General features: G+C 44.0%; 1 protein-coding gene across 2 annotated transcripts in view; it reads right to left on the reverse strand.

Annotated features, from left to right (window-relative positions):
- The window catches only part of ENTREP2 (endosomal transmembrane epsin interactor 2), a 354,078-nt gene that overhangs the window by 66,682 nt on the left and 268,504 nt on the right, over nucleotides 1–18,892 (reverse strand). For both annotated transcript variants that reach the window (XM_075897722.1, XM_075897721.1), the window contains exon 5: nucleotides 1,513–1,620. In XM_075897722.1, the coding sequence (XP_075753837.1) occupies nucleotides 1,513–1,620 (108 nt within the window). The remainder of the gene's footprint in view (nucleotides 1–1,512; nucleotides 1,621–18,892) is intronic.

Below are 18,892 nucleotides of genomic sequence, written 5' to 3' on the forward strand. Positions count from 1 at the left end.
CTGCTAAAAGACATAAAACAATCATGAGTTAAATTTCTTTGAATATTCATGACTATACTCCTGAGCGTGTGACATTATTGTTATACTAGACAGACGGCTCTTATCAGGTCTGAGCATCAATTATTCTCCCTTTCATTACTGAAAGGTGAGAAAACTAAAGGTCTTGACCACAAAGGAGTTATCAGGCATCTTGCAGCTGAGATCATTTGCAGAAAAGGAAAAAACAGACGTATGATTCTATACAAAATAGACAATATGATAAAAATCTTCTTTTGATTAGTATTTTGAACACACTGTCTCATGAGACAAAACGGCAGAGCTCTTTCTCAGTGCTGTTTTTGACATCAAAGAAAAATTATGGAGCAAGCATTGAATGTCTGTTTATAAACACAAACATACACAACTTATGGGGTGGGGACAGCCACTGAGAAATTGCAGTTATTGAGCACATCTGGAGCCTTGACTTCATTGCACTTACTAATAAATATCTCCCCACCCCACACTCTACTTCACCAATTATATAAGACTCCCAACACACACAAAATTCCTGACCAAGTGTGTGACATTTGGCTGTGACAGGGTTTGGATCCTTATACCACCAGGGGTGCTGGAACAATGTATGTAATGGGGGTGCTGAGGGTCATTTAACCAAACTGTAAACCCTGGATATATCAGAAACTACTTCAAGCCAGGGTGCACCCATGTGCACGGCAGTACGACCAACAGTCTTGCCAGGTCTCTTGGCAAGATGGGGGGAGGGCTGATCTGTACCCCTGAAAGGTGCAGTGCCTTGGGCAGAAGGGACAGGGGCTGAGACTAGGCAGCCCTCAGTGCTGCCTGGAGAGCACCATCCCTCCTCAGGCAGCCTTCAGTGCGGCCCACAGCGTGCGGCACAGCTCTCCAGCAACAATTTAAAGGTCCCAGCTGTCACTGCTGTCGTGGTAACAGCGGCTGAAAGCCCCAGGCCCTCTTGAATTTCCAGACCCCAGGGCAGTTGTCCCTTTTGCCTCCCATCAGCTGGCCTGGTTAACATGCAATAACTATGGCAGCTAACAATACTGTGCATCACCCTACACTGGCACATGGTTGTCGTTCTGTAACCAGTTCATGCTCATTGTTATGTTTTTCCAGCTTAAAAAAGACTTTTAAATTATGATTGCATAATTAGGTGGGCCAGTTCTTTCTCCTAACTCTATGCAGCGTTCTAAACTGCACGGCTGTTGCTGCTTTGTGTGTACGCCTTCTACTATTGCTGAGACACTAGTGGATAGCTGCCTATATTTGCTAGAACTGACATATACAGACAGTGTGATGGCTGCCAACTGTGCCTTGTTACTTGTCAAGTGAGAGGTCCTGTCTTAGCAGTTCCAAAATCTCTCTTCCCAACAAAACTTTTATCCCACATCAGCCATTTTACATGCTCCATGCATAAATCCACACATGTAAATATATCTGTATGGAACATACAGACTTATTGACAGAGAATATAACTGCAGCATGAAACGTACTCACCATTTGCAGAACATCAGAAGAAACCATCTGCATGCAGCACATTGCAGTTGCCAACGCACAGACTATTGTGGAGATGATATTGAGAGCGCACACACTGAACAACAGATCCTGGGAAAAGACACACAGCAGAACGTCACTTCTTATCTTGGTGATACAGATGACAGGATTGCAAATATTTTTAGCAGATTTGGTAATAAACGCTGTCATTTGTTATCTCTTTTATATCATCTTAATTAGTTGTGTACAATTCGCTCAGTATGCCACCCTTTCTCTTATCCTAAAACACACACATACAATAAAAACAAAAAGAGCAAATTATTCAGAGATATACTGGAGGACTAAAAATATGTTTTTTAAATGTTTCATTTTCCACACTCCACTGATGTTACACAAACTACTACTGCTTTTCTTGGGCACAAAATCCAACACACAACTATTGCCAGAAAAAGAATATGAGTTTTATATCTAATGTTTAGAAATACACTGGCCTGCTGATATTTTAAACATACACGTTAGAATTTTCTTTGCTTTTAAAAATGTCAGTATAAAAACTGGTATGGAATAAAGAGTTGTATATACACTCGTATTCCAGATTGTCTGCACCTTTGGAAAAACGTTAATGGAAACTCAGAATGGCAAAAGACAAAGGAGACCATCTAGATCTGTTACATTGCATTGAGTTAGCAGCTGCACAATGCTATGTTTTGAAGAACAACAATACCAGGCACTTAAAATAAAAAACAGAATTAAATAATATATTGCCCAGATTTAAATACCTGAAATTAAAATAGTAGCATTTCTACAACACATTTATAATTTTGAAAATGCATCAATTTCTGAAAGCCACTTGATTTGCATTTACTGTATCTAACTCTGGAGAAAGTTAATTATGATTTACAGTATCAACACAAAATTAATAAGCTAATACACTTTCTCCATATTTAGTAATTATGCAGCTGCTGCCCATCTGATATATTTATTGGGTTATTCTGCTGCAAGAATAGAGATGCTTGTAAAGAACTGAATGGCCAGGAGGTGAAAAGTGGTTCACAGTAGATATAAGAAAAATATCTTCTTACCTAGGGGAATGACAGAACTCAATGGGTAAAGAACATTCTACAGAATCTAAGTCTTTATCTTAAAGATTATGACATTTCTGTCCCTTCCAATAAGTAAATAACTTATATGCTGTAAATCAATGTACTGCTATCTTGTTGGCTGAAGTAAATCTGAAACAATAATACCAACAGATGCAAATTCATCCTTGCCATCTTAATTACATATTCCCAAAGTGACCAACATTTGAAAATGGAATCCTGCCAACCCAGGGGAAGCACATTAAATCCAGCAAATGGAGCAGCAAGTTCCAAGTCACATAACAGAAGACACTGAACCAGATCCATTCTTGTGGCTCTGCTCATCTGGCTGGCACAAGGGAATAATGGTCCACAGCAGGAAGGCAGGAAGAGAGCCAGTATCCCCAGCTCCTGTAAACATCGTTTCACGAGGCATAAGCGATTGGTTGACAAAGGCTTCCCTTGTCGACCAATCGTGTCTTGACTCGTGCGCTGTGCCGACAATCAGCTGAGCCGGCACAGCGTGGCGGCCATTTTTATTTTAATGAAGCCAGGGATATTTAAATCCCTGCTTCATTGACTATGTCAGGTAGCCTATTTTACATGCCTCTGTTGGCAGAGGCATGTAATCTAGACGAACCCAAAAATTCTAGAGCAGGATCACCAAAATAGTACACATAATAGTATATTAATATTATTAACAATATGCCCCTTGTGCCCCCAGGCAAAAAAATAAAATTCAAAAATCCATGCATCCCTCCATCAAAGGGTTCTGAAGAAAAACTCAGAATGTGAGGAAAAACATAACAGTAAACTCCAAAATCACAAGAACAATACATGGAATCATGAAACAATACATTTGATGACATCATCATCATCTTTTAAAAAATCTTACTTTTCCTGACTTTAAATTTAATAATTTCTCTCTCTTTCACTTTCATTATTCACACAGAAATCTGCTCTCCAACAAAGAAAATACCTACCATTAGCCAATGGAATGACTTCAGATTTACGCAGATGAAAATGACAGCAAAATTTGACTATCTGTGTGCAATAGACTTTAATACTACACCTGCAGTAATTTGCAGGTGAAATTGCACAACTGATTCAACCATAAGTCAAGTATTTAGTTATAAATGACATCATTTGCTGAAATAAATGACTGCAGACAAAAATAACTGAGAAAACTAACATGACAGAATCCAGGTATCCTTAGGACCAGGCTTCTTTCTCCCACCCTAGTAGCTATTGGAGGTCTGAGGGAACCCAGGCTTAACCACTATTCTGGACCCTACTCCAGGGATCCTATCCATAGCAGTAGAACTCATTAAAGTTCTATTGCTAGTCTCACTCCCAGGACCACTTCCCCATACCCCCACACGATCCTGGCCTTTACTTCAGGACTTTGTCTCAAAGTCCTTGTGCAGGGGTGGGCAATAATTTTTGAAAGGGGGTCCGGTTCACAAATTTCAGAAGTGGCCGTGGGCTGCCCTGGAAGTGATGTGGCCTCATGTGGTAGGAGAAGGGCCAGAAGAGATTGAGTGCTCCCCCACCCGCAGACTCTGGCTTGTAAGTTTTGAACAGCTGGCAGTTCTCTCTGGTGCTGCATGCCTCTGGCAGGGGGAGGAGACTTTGTGTGCTCCCCTGTTCCCAGGTCTTGATTGGCCTGGGGGCAGGAGAGCGGCAGAGTGGCTGTGGGCTGGATCAAAGGGCTTGGCAGGCTGCATCCAGCCCACAGAGGCTGTCTTGGCCACTCTGGAGTACAAGGTTTGGAAGGGGGTTGTAACCTGGGGCAGGAGTGGGTGCAGGGATTTGGACTGTGATCAGAAATAGCGGATGGGGGTTCAAGGTCTGGGAGGAGATTGTGACCTGAGGAAGGGTGTAGGACGGGGTGCAGTGTCTGGGAAGATATAGGGGGGCTGAAATAGGGGTGCAAAAAGTTTGGGTTACATGGGACATGGATGCAGGAGGGGGCAGAGAGTGGTCAAGAGGGGTTGACAACGGCTTCCCTTGTCGACCGCGCTGCGTCTAGACTGCCGCACTGTGTGGGATCAGCTGATTGTCGGCACAGCGCGGCGGCCATGTTTATTTTAATGAAGCGGGGATTATTTAAATCCCTGTTTCTTTGATTATGCCTAGTAAACTACTTTACATGGCTCCGTCAACGGAGCCATGTAGTCTAGACGCACTATCCAGGGTTCTGCAACTAATTCCACCAGCCAGTCTTCCACAGCAGACCCTGGGCCTCAGTGCAGTCTGAAATAAATTCTCCACAGTGAGCTGTCCATGGTACTCCTGTTCTCTCGGCCAGCCAGTCACCCACTTTTCACTCCTCAAGCTCCAAAAGGTATGTCTACACTAGAGCGTTATTTCAAAATATCTTATTTCGAAATATCACAGCTACACACAAAATGCATTTCGAAATAGCCCATCCACACTGAGTGGATGCTGAATCACATTTAAGGCCGGCCGGAATCAGGTCCAGAGTTACTTTGTGTGGCTGCTGCCTCAGGCTATCTGAGGCCTGTGCTTAAAGTGACCCCCTCCTGAACAGCTGGTTCTCAGCTTTCCTTGCTTGCTTGCTTGCTTACCTTGATGAGGGACAGCAAAGCATTTTGTCTCTGTATGCTCTGGTTGCCCTCACTCAGGGCACCACAGCACTCTGCAACATGGAGCCAGAGCTGCCCCTGGGCACTCTGGTGCTTCTCGTGGATGCGCTGCTGTGAGCCTGGCTGCACTTTCTGCAGGCTGCCATCCAGGAGGTCCATCGGGGGCTGTCAGTATCCAGGAGACCCTGCACGGGAGCTTCCACCCTGAGGAGCACTAAGAGCCTCCCTGGTCTGTCCCACTGGGGGCTTGTGCCTCATTCCTCCCTCATGTCCTTCCACTTACCATCCCCCAATCCCCTTTCCTGATGTAAAATAAAATACATGTATTTTCATGAACACAAACTCTCTTTATTTAACAAAACTGGGGGGGGGGGAAATGAAACTCTGGGGAGACTGGGAAAAGGAGGCAGGAGATGGAAGGAGAGAGAGTGGGAGAGGGGAGGGGGAAACCTGGGAGGAGGGAACTGGAAGGGGGAAGCAAAGGGAAGAAGGGGGAGGGGAAGCTCAGGGCCCAGGGTTGGGGGTCTCGCTGGACCAACTTGATTTTCATGAAAACCTGCTCCTGGGTTCGCATGTGGCCTTTGGTGGCCAGGCTGGCAGCTATCCTGCCCTAGACGACGCATTCTCCCATCTAGTGCAGAGATCATGGATGTTGGGGGCATCCCCCCAAACCTGAATAAGGTCCATGATCTCCTCCTTGGACCGGGAAGGCACCCGCCTTCTCCGACCCCTGGAAGGCTCCTGGGAGCTGGCAGACTGCTCCTGGGGAGTGGTGGAGGGCTGGCTGCCAGTGGCTTGCTGGCTCATGTTTTGGGAGCAGTGACTGCTGGCTCTAGGCTGGCAGGCTTGGAGCTGACACAGGCACTGTGGCCAGAGTCTACCCCTTTAAGGGCTCCGGGGAGGGGGGGAGGGAGAGGAGTGTTCTTAGTTGAGGCCAGAGTGGCCACTAGGGCACCTTGGGAAGGGCTGGAGGCCCCCTATTTCAAAATAAGTGTCTACACAGCACTTATTTTGAAATAGCAGTTTCGAAATTGGTTTTATTCCTCATGGAATGAGGTTTACCGATTTCAAAATAAGCCCTCTGCTATTTCGATTTAATTTTGAAATAGCGGTTGGCTTGTGTAGACACTAGGAAAGTTATTTGAAATAACTTTGATGTGTAGACAGACCCTAAGAGAAACTGCCTGACTATGGCCTAGCATCTTTCTGTATACTGGCTTGCTGGGACCTGACTAGTTGCCTCACACACTTCTGCTCCAGGGGGCTTGGAGGACTTCTCTGCTGCTCTTTTCCAAGAGTGAGGTTTGGGAAGGTCACAAGCCTCCAGCAGGGGACTTTGGGGCCTAGTTCACTCCATCACAGAAATGTTCTAGGATAATTCTATTTCATGGAAAAATTGAGGTACACATGACCTTGGTGCAGACTTAGCTATTAACTTTAAGAATATATATATATATATATGTACAGGCAGTCCCCGGGTTACGTACAAGATAGGGACTGTAGGTTTGTTCTTAAGTTAAATTTGTATGTAAGTCGGAACTGGCTCCAGATGCAGCTTCTGCCACTGAAACTGACCAGGGGCTGACTACAGGAAGCCGGAGGCAGAGTTGCTCTGCCCCCAGCTTCCTGGAATCAGCCTGATCAGTTTCAACAGCTGCTGAATCTGGAGCCTGGGACAGAACAGCTGGGGCGCTGCCCGGTAGGTTCCCACAGGACCAACCCGGCAGCACCCCAGCTGCTCTACCCGAGGCATCCCGCAACAAAAGCCTGGTCTGCTGGGGGGGGGGGGGGAGCGTACTAGCTGCGCCAGCTCCCCCCCCAGCAGACCAGGGAGACCCGAGCAAAGCCGCACAGGCGGAGGGACCCCGCCGCCCGTGTGGCTTTGCTCCTTTGACCCCGAGCAAAGCCGCACAGGCGGCGGGATGCTGCCTGTGCGGCTTTGCTCCTGTCTCCCTGGTCTGCTGGGGGGGGTCCAGCAAAGCCGCTGGACCCCCCCCCCCCAGCAGACCAGGGGGACAGGAGCAAAGCCGCCCAGGCGGCGGGGGTCCCGCTGCCTGGGTGGCTTTGCTCCCGGGCAAACGAGCAAAGCCTCCCAGGCGGCGGCTTTGCTCGGGTGTCCCTAGTCTCCTGGGGGGGGTCCAGCGGCTTTGCTGGACCCCCCCCCAGCAGACCAGGAAGACCAGGAGAAGCTTTTCTCGCCCCGGAGGACACGGGCGGTGACTCGCCACCAGTGAGCTCCGGGGCAAGAAAAGCCCCGTTCGTAAGTCGGATCCGCGTAAGTCGGGGACTGCCTGTATGTATATTAACACCTATACTTTAATTATTTAAAAAAATCAATAGAAATTGTTTTAGATTCAAACATTCATAATCACTTTAGCAACTCAAAGACTGGACAGCTATGTTATGAGAACCAATATAATTTCATTGTTCTAGTTTATTAGAATGTTAATTCAGAACACAAAATAATAAGGGCAAGAAAAATTAAATAGTTAATTTTTATATTCTTTGAATGTATTAATTCACAGTTATTAGAGCAGAGCAACTCAATTGTTATTGTTTTGTTTCTCTGCCCATTCTTAGATTGTAAGCTCTTTGGAGTACAGATCATCCTTTTTGAATGTGGGCACTGCCATAAATAAGTAGATGATGGTAATAAGCAACAATTATAATTGTCTTTTGTAGTTTTAAAAGATCACATCATTTCAAAAATACATTTATGCTAAAATGACTCATAGGTAGTCTGTAACCACACCATTGTAAAATGCAGAAGGAGGAAGATTTTTAAAATACTGTAAGATATGTAAAACAAGTATAAAAGTGTACTGGCTAGGAGAAATGTACTGCCTAGACTGAAAAACCTGCAACCTGCTTCTACACTCTAAAAGCAGAAAATAATCCTTTTTTTCTGTGGTTCATTTGACCTTATTTTACAACCCCACTATAATTGAATGTGATGTCACTGACCCATACCTCAGTGCTGGGATTTTAAGGCAGCATTCTTTGCACAAAATCACACTTTAAAAGGTCATTCATATTTCAGGTAAACTGCTCATAGATTTTATTTGCAGTTTCTCTTCTGAGGGAGTTGTGGATTCTAAAATGCTTTGGTTTGTTTTTACATTACTTATTTCTTAGTCAAAAGATTCAAACAATGAGATGGCTAGAGAAATACATGCACTAACTGAAGATTTGTGTGACCTTTTATGGCAGGAGATATAACAACTGAATACTATGTCTATTTTTCTAATGCATAAGCTTCAAGAAGTGATTTGTAATGAGCTTCAGAGCAAAGCTTAATAAAATGAATCAAGTGACCCAGTAATGGCTAGCTATCATGTTTTCAATAATACTCTCCTGTTTTATACTCTGGATACAAAATTTACAAATGCAGTTGTCTTAAAAGAATAAAAAATTTCAAGTATTTATAGGTATATCTTGTTAAAACATATTACATACTCGACTTATAAACAAAAATACCATAAAGAGTGGCAAATGCACATAATTAAACATGTTGTTACAATCATTTATAAAGTTAAGTGGTTCAAAACAGAGTTGAGAAATGTTCTGTAAATGACATACATAAATAATGTTTTCTCTCTCCCTTCAAGCTTACAGATTTTAATCACCAGCATATTTTCCATTGTGACTGAAATAAGAACAAAGAGACTCCTGTTTTCCACAACACATTTGCATACACTGTGCTGTATATAATGCATCCAGAGAACTGCTTGTTTAAAGCTCCCCACAAAAACAGAACACAAGCCACCTTTAGTATTATAATGCATGTCATAAAGGAAAGGCTTCTTTATACTTCACGAAGTGAATTAGTTCTACAGACAAAACAAGAAGATATTTGTTTCCCTCTCTCTCAGCTGAAGTGTTTGGTTTTGTTCCATGCAGTTGCACACTGCATGGCCCACTGCTGTGTTTGCCTATTCAGAATTCTCTTTCCAGTCGTTATAATTATCTCACTTAAGCACTTCTACAGCTTCAGCAGTGTTACTTTTGAAAGCACACACATCAACACTGTGCAAAAAGCACTTTCCATTACATTCAAAATAGCAGAGACAAAACTAGGCACTCCTTTATAGTTTATCAGTATTCTTGTGGCATTTTACATACTGTTTTTTATACAGCTCAACTAAAATGGAATTAAGTCAATTTACCCAATACATTACTCAAGCAGAGAGCACACTATTTTATTTAACAGGTAGAGAGAAAGGCATACTATAAAACCCAAACTGCTATTAATAGGGGGAAAGGAAAGCCCCCAAATAATTCTTGTTCTCCCAGATATTTCACTATGTTTATGAACATCACTGAGGGACATGTTAACTTTTCAGCAAATTTCAGGTTAGCTCATGTTAGGCAAAAGAAAAGAAATGAAACATAGGGCCTACAGAAAAACACAGATTAGGTTAAACTGAAAGGTGCCAGATGACCAACATTATAAAAGCATGCAAGTTCAGAAGCACTAGGGATTCAGACTTCTGGAATATTTAATGTAGGATTATTTCAATGTTTTATTTAACCAATGGGATTTTGGGAATTATTGTTTTGAGTTATGTAATAATCTAGATGATTCAACTTCCTGCTATTGGCATCTTAGGGCATGTCTACACTACAGCATTATTTCAATATAACAAGGTGAGCGTCTACACAGCCAGGCCATTATTTCAAAACTATTTCGAAATAGCAGCCTTCTTATTGCAGAATAACAAACCCTCATTTCATGAGGAATAATGCCTATTTTGGAATAGCTATTTCAAAATAGGGTGTGTGGGACGGTGCACCTGTGGTTATTTCAAAATAATTGGCCTCCTGGGCTTCTCACAGCTGCCTTGGTGGCCACTCAGGCCACACCCCTCAAAACTCTATAGTTTCCCTTCTCCTTCAGCCCTTAAAGCTTCAGCCACAGGGGAAACTGCTTGTGGCACCACGCAGGTCCAGACAGAGACTGGCTTTCTCTCTGTACTGCCATGAGTGACTCCAGTGCTCCCACCAAGCCTCTCAGAGCTGCTAACGAGTTGGCAGCCAGCTCCCAAGCCCCTGCCCAGGGGCAGAAAACGAGGCCCCCTTCCTGGTCTGGTGTTGAGATCCTGGATCTTGCAGCGGTCTGGGGAGACAAAGCTGACATCCAGGATCTCTGCACCAGGCTCAGGAATGCGGCCATTTACAGCCAGATGGCCGCAAGCCTCGGCCAGAAGGGCCACTTGTGCACCCAGGAGCAGGTGCACATGAAAATCAAAGAACTTAGGCAGGCCTATACCAACGCGGTTCCCACTCAGGAGCAGCAACCCAGACCTGCTGCTTTTAGGAGCAGCTGTACTGCAACCTGGGAGAGGAGTTTGATTCCTTCCCGCTACTCTCATCATGGACTGCTGCCTGGAAACACCTGTTGTGAGCCTCTCAGAGGGTAGGGCTATGGACAAGGAGGAGGAGATGGAGGAGGAAGATGAGGCCAAACAGGACATGATACTCACCAGTCATGAGGTCACCCTGTCCCTGGAACCGGTACCCCTCATCACAGGATGTCACCCAAGGTTTGGATGAAGCCAGGGAAGGCCCATCAAGTGAGTTCCATTATTTTCCCTAGACACAGGTGGGGGACGCAACAGGTGGCTATGGGCTGCACACTCCTCACTTGGCCTTCTCAGACTGGGGATTGAACAACAGCCTGTTTGCGTGCGCCAGTCCAGACAGCTGCATGAGGCTGCCACAAAGGAACCTTTGGCTCCTGCTCACAGGGTTTCTGGAGAGACCTTCCCACCAGAAACCACCATTACGGAGCCTGGGGTCATGGAAACACACATCAGTGCCACAGACAGCACAGGCTCATGCCTGCATTCTCAGGGCAGCATCCACTCCTGAGAGAGGTGGAGGATACCGAGCCCCTGCATGGGAAACTGCCAGGGGGACGAAGTGGAGGGGATCTCAGTAGCACCCTCCCCAGCAAATGGCATCTGATGCTCACACACTCACCTCCCCCAACATCCCCCCCGCCTCTCCTCCAGCGGGCAGGGGTAGAAGTCCTCTCGCTGTGGGATGCCACCACTGCCAGACTTGGTGTGTGCATGGCACAGAGTGAAGGCGAGCTGCCCTGTCACTGCCCTCCTGCCTGCAGGCTCTTGGCTTGGCCGGCACCCTCCCAGGACTGCTTGCTACTGCTGCGTGGGGATAGCAAGTCTCCTCTGGGACATCTGTGCCCCAGCAGGACAGTGCCTGCTGTCTAGGCCACAGATGGCCTTGCTCAAAGCACATCACCATTGTCTGCACTGAGACCTGTCAGTGCAGGCTCAGACGTGATGCGAGGCTTCATGCGCAGTGTCTCCTGAGATGACTGTCTTTCTCTCTGGTTTTTGCAGCTGTGAGTGAGGTGCCTCCACCACCTCCCGTGCCATCCTCCTGAACCCGAGAGCCGCTGCGGCGTATGACCCCACAAGGCCCTGGAGTGGGAACACTTTGCCTGCCTGTGTGCCCTGCAGTGGTGTCTTGAGGCAGGAGGTGTGCCAATGACTTGGAGCTGCGCCGCCCCATCTGGCAGGAGCTGCCCAGCATACCTGGAGCTTGTACACAGAATACACTGCTGCTACTGACTGCCTGCTTGTCATGACTGCGCGGTCCAGCAGCCACCTCTCTGCACCGACTCCTTCTCAAGTCCTCCCCCACATCTGCTCCTGAACCCACCCCTGCCCCTCTGGACCGTGGCTGTCAAGGGTACCACACACAAGGCAGTGGGACCACCCAAGGCAGATGCCAGCCCCATCCCTGAGGCCTCCTCTCCGGTCCTCCTTTCCCCTCCTCCCACCTCCCATGTTCTGTTCCCAGTCCCCCATCCCCCATCATATTTACCCCAAATTTTAGAAAAAGACAGTTGATTATTCCCAAACAAAAAGTCTGGTTTATTTAGTCTGCAGGGGAGGAGAGGGTGTGAAAAGGCACAGAGCGGCAATGCTAGGGGAGAGTGTCACAGATGGCTGTCCCTCAAGGTGGTTAGCATTGGAGAGCAAACTGAGACACGGCTATAGACGGGAGCACGAGCCTCAGCTAGCCTCAGGAAGCAGCTACAGGAAGTGACTGCTGTCCTGATGCCCTGCCTGGGGCACTTCTGGTTTTTTTTAAATGCGATTGAGACTCCAATCAGTGTGGTCGCGCTACTTCAACATAATTCTGTGGTATTTTGATGGGCATTTGTAGTGTGGACGCACTATATCAAAATAAAATGCAGGACAATGTAGCACTTTAAAGACTAACAAGATGGTTAGTCTTTAAAGTGCTACATTGTCCTGCATTTTGCTTCAACTACCCCAGACTAACACGGCTACATTTCTATCACTATATCAAAATAGTTATTGTGGGAGTTATCATTCCTGTTGGTATATGTAAAACATTAATAGGGTCTGGGATAGTGGTCAGGGGTCCAGCCACAGCAGGCATTGCCCCTTAAACATATTTTCCCCTTTGTCCTTGAAGCCTAGAAAGATAGTTACACTGAACAGTGTCTTGTTTTGACTTCTCACTTGCTCTGTAAAAATACTTTCAGGGTTAGAGCTCTTTCCCCCTCCCTGAAGGCTGCTGCTTAAGACAGTATGTAATGCTTATTCAACTAAAAACCAGAAAACAACAAACAGGGGCAGGTATAATTGTATTCATCACCTGCTTATTAATATTCAGTGTATGGGAGTTAGCTTTGCTAAATAAGGGTTTAGAAGAAGTAGTGATACGCATGTGAATTAACATACTAAAACGAATAAAGGAGTGTAATTGGTGCCAAATCATTGCCACTCAGATTGATTTGCTGGATGTGCAAGATAAATGTGCATCAGCAATAAAGCAGTCTGTTACCCCATGCACTCCTGGGTTGCCTGTGTCTTCTCTAACAATTCCAAAATAAGCACAGAAACCAATGCTTCATTGTTATTCAAATCTAACTCCTTTAGAACTATAGCCTTGTTATCTTGTGGAGGTTCTCCAGGTCCTGGCCACTGAAGGAATGGCAAGTCCAAGTAGCCAAGTGCTTCTGCAAGGAACTACATAGCACTCTCAAATTCTCCACTCCCACAGACCTCTCTGATTTGCCTCATTTTTGCAGTCTTTAATATGGCTCAGATTGCTTGCCAGGGTTAAATTAAATATTCAGAATAGAAATGATAGCACAAAGCAAGAATGTCCATCTTTCCAAGGGCTCCTTTTTAGCCACAAAAGGCCTAAAGTGAAGGCCTTTTTAGGTGTTGCTTTCACTATAGTTTGCTTCTTGACCGGGGCACATGATGAGCAGATTTTAAAATGTAGGGACAAACAACATAGGCCAGTGTGGGCAAACTTTTTGGCCTGAGGCCTCAACTGGGTATGGAAAATGTATGATGGGCCTAAATCAAGTTGCTTTGACTTGTCTTTAAAAATAACCATGATAAAATCTTAACCTTACTGGTTATTACTAAGTGCATAACTGTGATGAGATTGTTCATTGTCAGTAAGGGAGTCAACTGCTTGCCTATAGGCAGTTTGAATTATTGTTCTCTGAAATGCAGTGTGTTTATCCAGCAGTAGCTTCCAGGGACTTAAGTGTGTCCCTCCTCCCGTGGATGGATTACTAGCCCCCTTGGATGTGGTCACACATGGAGTCCACAGAACTGAATCCCACATCACAGAAGTGATATACATACTCTACAGTCCTCTCAGATCTTACCACTTCCTTATACACTCATCCTTTTGCCCAAGGGCTACATTCATCTACAGAGAAAGGAGCAGGATATTTATTTTTATGAATAATCCTTTAACTGGGTTCCCAAATTTTGACTGCTTCCTACAGTTCCTTTCTACCATTAACAGCTAACCTCAAGGAATATCTTTCTCACAGAAGCCTTCCTGTGCTTGCTTCTCCATTAAACTCCCAGACAGACTTATGAGTTTGTAAATTGTTGAAATAAGGCTGTTGCTATATCCCTAAGAATTCAGAACTGCTTTAAAAGAGTAAGAAATGTTACTTTCACAGATGTGTGGTCCTATAAAACGTCACAGTTGAAGATATGTATAGAAGCTGCACAGGGGAAGATCAAACGTTAAGTATAATTCTTCAAAGATTCAGTGACCCTCAGGCAAAGACATCCACAGGGCAACTAATCCCCATAATCCATCTAATTTTGAAAATTATATTAGATGAGTTAGATGAAAATGTTTTCTATATGGAAAAAGGGGTGAATTGGGGGAGGGGGAGAAAGCTGGATAACCCACTGTTTATCCCTCCTGCAAGATTTACCCCAGAATTTCAAAAGCTAAATATTCCTTGGGGTCTTGTCTCATTTTGAATTCATATATGAAAAAGGTAATTTTATTAAAAAGACCCGAGTTATATAGCATAGTTTCCATGTACAGGAAACCTCTCCAAGTTCCTAATCACTCATCAATAAGAAACTGGAGCAAATACCAAATTCTAAGGAGAATAATCATTTTTAATCAACTGATTCTCCCAGACCATGTTAGTAATGAATACATCCATCTTGTTAAGTATTGTCTTGATTTTTTTAAAAAAAGGGATATTGCACATACGAAGGTGTGGCAAATTGATGTGTGGAGATTGTGACCCTGAGATAACAGTGTGATCTTTGGCTAACTGAACAGTGCACTTACTGAAAGTCTGTGCACTCGTGTCTCCAATAGCTCTCTGTTGTCTCTACTAGCAGGCTTTCTATGAAGCATATTGTAAAGCCAGAGTACAGGATGAACCATTCAATGATGGAGATCAAATTCTGGATACAGATCTCAGGGGAAAATATAAAAAAGAAGTCATTTGCATCAAGTACTATTTCAAACAGATGGCAAAAATCTGCTTATTAACGCTGTCAAAGTGAGAATATGGGTTAGCTGTTGCATGTATGAAGTGGTTACGATAAATCCAAAACACTGAAACAAATCACCTGTAACCAGCAAAAACTAAGAAAAAGTTTGCGGAAACTGTTCGAGAGATTACACAGAAGAAAATGTCCCTATTCGCCCCTCTCTTCCCCTCAGCCATCAGGGGTCTACCCTCTCCCCACAGAGCTGCAGCCAAAAGCAATGGGAGGAGGATAGGATTTGGGGTAGGAAGGACACTTACCGAGTCTGTTGGCAGGTAAGCTGGCAGAGCACCAGCCCTGTTGGCCACTCTCTGGGGTGTGTCTAGACTACATTCCTCTTTCAAAAGAGGAATGTAAATGAAGGCAATCGAAAATGCAAATGAAGTGCAGATTTACAAATGTCATGCTTCATTTGCATAATCAAGTCCGATTGCTTTTACAGTATTGCATTCCTCCTCTCTGTGCCCCTCCCTTTCCATGTTATGGAAAACAGTCTCAATCCCAGCATTTCCCATTTTCTTGGCACAACCAAACACTGGCCTTGCTGTGAGTTAGAAGAAGAGGTAGCTGCCTACCAAATTTGGTGGTCCTAGCTCTTACTATTTAGGAGGAGTTCTTGAACAAACAGATTCATAGACAGATGCACAAATCTCTAAAATATACAGAGAGAGATTATTTCCAACTTCCAACAAATACCAGTAAGTGAAACACATATGGAATATCTTATTGATAGAATGCCCAAACTTTCTCCTTTAAGTTCTTATTTCTATGCTTTTACGGGTGTAAGTGGATGGGATAGATTCAGCCACACTCTTAACTCTCACTAAACATGAGTTTTGTTTGTTCATTGTTGCATGGATTGTCATTCTGGAGACACTGAACCCAACTCTCCATACAGCCCGCCTACAGGAGGCTCTAACCTACAAATATCAAAATCAATCAGAGGTCAGGCTTTGGAAGCTGATATGTAACACATAAACAAGTCCCATTGGCTATGCAAACAGAACAAAACACATCTAAAAACTACTACTACTGTGTCTTTCATTTTTCAACACATTTTCCAGAGTTATGGAAACACAGTCTGGCAGACAGCCCAAGTTGTGAAGTCAGCATCTGCTGCAAGCAGTTCCTGTGCACAGAATTTTGTGTGGATGACACACAAGCAGATACCTACAAAAGAAGCTAAAATTAGGCCGCTACTTGGAAAGGTTAAATGATTCACATCAGAGGTGCTGCAAGCTATTATTTGAAATCCTCAAGTTCTTTTTGGGTGTCCTGACAATTTAAACACACAGAAATTACATTTTGTGTTGCTGTGTTCTGTCAAGTGCTGCCAACAGTTAATCCAAATCCAATCACGCAATAACAAGTTCTCTCTAGTAAACTGACAACTTAATGTTTTGCAGTGGCATTCTTTTAGAATTCTAAACCATGGCTCTGTAAGGAGATCTAAATGTCTCCTCTGGACATTCTACATGCTAGTTGATCATTCAAAACATGTTTACAACTTCTTTGAAGCAACTGCTTTTAGACTTTAGTGGATGAATGTAAAAGGCGTAAGCTATAATCGTAGAAAATAACTGTAATTTGCCACTATGTTATTCTTTTGGTTACATTTCTCTAAGAAGCCATGGAAAAATAAAACTTATTCTCTCACACAAATATTCAAAAAACTCTGCTAAGTTTATACAAAATACACCAAAGCTCATCCTTTAAAGATAGGTTTTCTCCCTTTTTCTGCCCTAATCATCTTCAGCGGACATATATATATCTATAGGCAGCCCATTTGAATCTGCTGAATTGTCACACATCCAAAATAAACACTGAACCGGATTCTCTAAAAGAAGATATGGCAGTTTCTATATCTCAAGTAAAGACAAACTAGGGACCAATTTAAAAAAAATATGCAAAGCTGAGGCTATAAACTACTTCATAGAATCTTTGCAATAATATATTCTGATTTAAGTGCAATCTGTAAACTATTTGAATGGCAAGTGTACTAAATGTGAACATCATTCTTGCCATAGTCAGTCTGGAGCTGATACCGTTACTGTATCCTGATGGTGACACACAGGTTTTGGTTTTAATTTGTTCCATTTCTACTTGATGATTTACCCAGTGTTGCCCGGGTCTTTCGGGGCAGAGCCTTGGCAATGTGAGACTATAGCTGCCAGAAAGGATGGATGCCAGGGAAGTATGATTAACTCTAAATAGAATAAAAGGCTACACCAACGATGCATGTGAATAATGTAGCTGCAGTTCATGTAGCTTAGATCCACTTACTGTGGTGCCAACACCATGCTTTGCTGATGACAGACGCTTGTCCATTGACTTACCTAACTCATTTTGTTCCAGGGGAGTGCTGGAGTTGGCTGAGAGCACTCTGAGGACTCTGCAGTTGATTTAGCAATTCTTCACTCAAGTGTGCCTTTTCGAGAAAGCAGGGGCAGGAGGAACAGCAGCCGTGCATAACAGGATGCAGCTTGCCTTTCGTCCCATTCCCCTGACTATCAGGGAGCGAGGGGAAACTACTTGGATTCCATGTGTGCCCCTCGCTCCTGGCTGGTGAAGGGAGAGGACAGAGGAGTAAATCACGGAATCCAAGTACTTTCCCCTCACTCCCTGATAGTCAGGAGAATGGAAGAGAAGCAAGACGTGTCCCAGTATGCATGGCTGCTGCTGACCCCTGCTCTCCCGAAATGGTGCCCTTGCCTTCATTTGACCTGCTAAATTGGCTCCTGCTTCATCAATTGCAGCAGTGTGGAACTCTGGTAAGCACAGACATAGCCATAGTCAACATAATTTCCTTTAGCAGAGGTTTATCCAGTTAATTGGCTCCTTCTCAGACTCATTACCTTCTTCCAGGCTAGTTTGGGGGTGAACACTCCATCACAAGGAACCAAAATGTAGGTGTAAAGTTTGATGGCACAATCTAAGAAGATGGGCCTCAACACCTGAAACTGCATTCAAGAACCCAAAAAGATATGTAGGAGAAAGAAAGAGATCATAGAGAAAATCAAAGATTAGGGCAGAAAAGAGACTATAAAGTTTATTTGATGATTCATGGCACTTAAATACTCCCAAACCAAACTTCCTAAATTTACAAAATTCCTAAAAAATAAAATGTTTTTCTCTGTGCAAATAGATCTAGTAAATAGTGATGTAGAACGAGACCTGCTTGCCCCAACAGTATATAGCAGATGGACAGAATTGTTTAAGAATGTCAACAATTATGACTGACCTATGTTATTGTAGGGAATATACACTGTTCCCATATCTCCAACATTAACATTCAGTGGAGTACTGTAGAGCAAAAACAATCAGGAGAAAAGTAGAGAAGACTACAAAGGATAGAAATAGTATCCAAGGAAAGTATTATAATTTTGAGAGAGAGAGAGAGAGAGAGAGAGAGAGAGAGACGGGTTGACTAATTTATTTCATTGAGCCAAAAGTGAAAAACCTTCTTCAAATCAGTATCAACGTCACAATTAACACAGGATACCCAGACATTGAGAACCCAAGCAGAAATCTTCCCCTTCTTACACACTTGGTAGTAAAGGTCCAATGTGTCAGTCTGTGTGCAATGGATTTGGGTAGCGGTCTTGCAAGTGACAGGGACAGTGGATCTGTGATTACATAGATGCAGTAACTAATTTACTCACTTGGGAATGGGCTGCAGCCAAAAGTCTGCAGATAGTTCCTGTGGCCAGAGAATCATTGTATTCAAACAGGCCCCCAGTACAATATGAAAAACAGTCATTTATTTTCTTTGTATATTTTTCACTTCTAATTTTGCAAGTACAGGTTGAACCTCCTGGTCCAGCACCCTCAGGACTGGAGCGGTCCCGAATTTGCCAGA

The sequence above is a fragment of the Pelodiscus sinensis genome, chromosome 14 (assembly GCF_049634645.1).
Source record: "Pelodiscus sinensis isolate JC-2024 chromosome 14, ASM4963464v1, whole genome shotgun sequence".
Taxonomy (NCBI): domain Eukaryota; kingdom Metazoa; phylum Chordata; order Testudines; family Trionychidae; genus Pelodiscus; species Pelodiscus sinensis.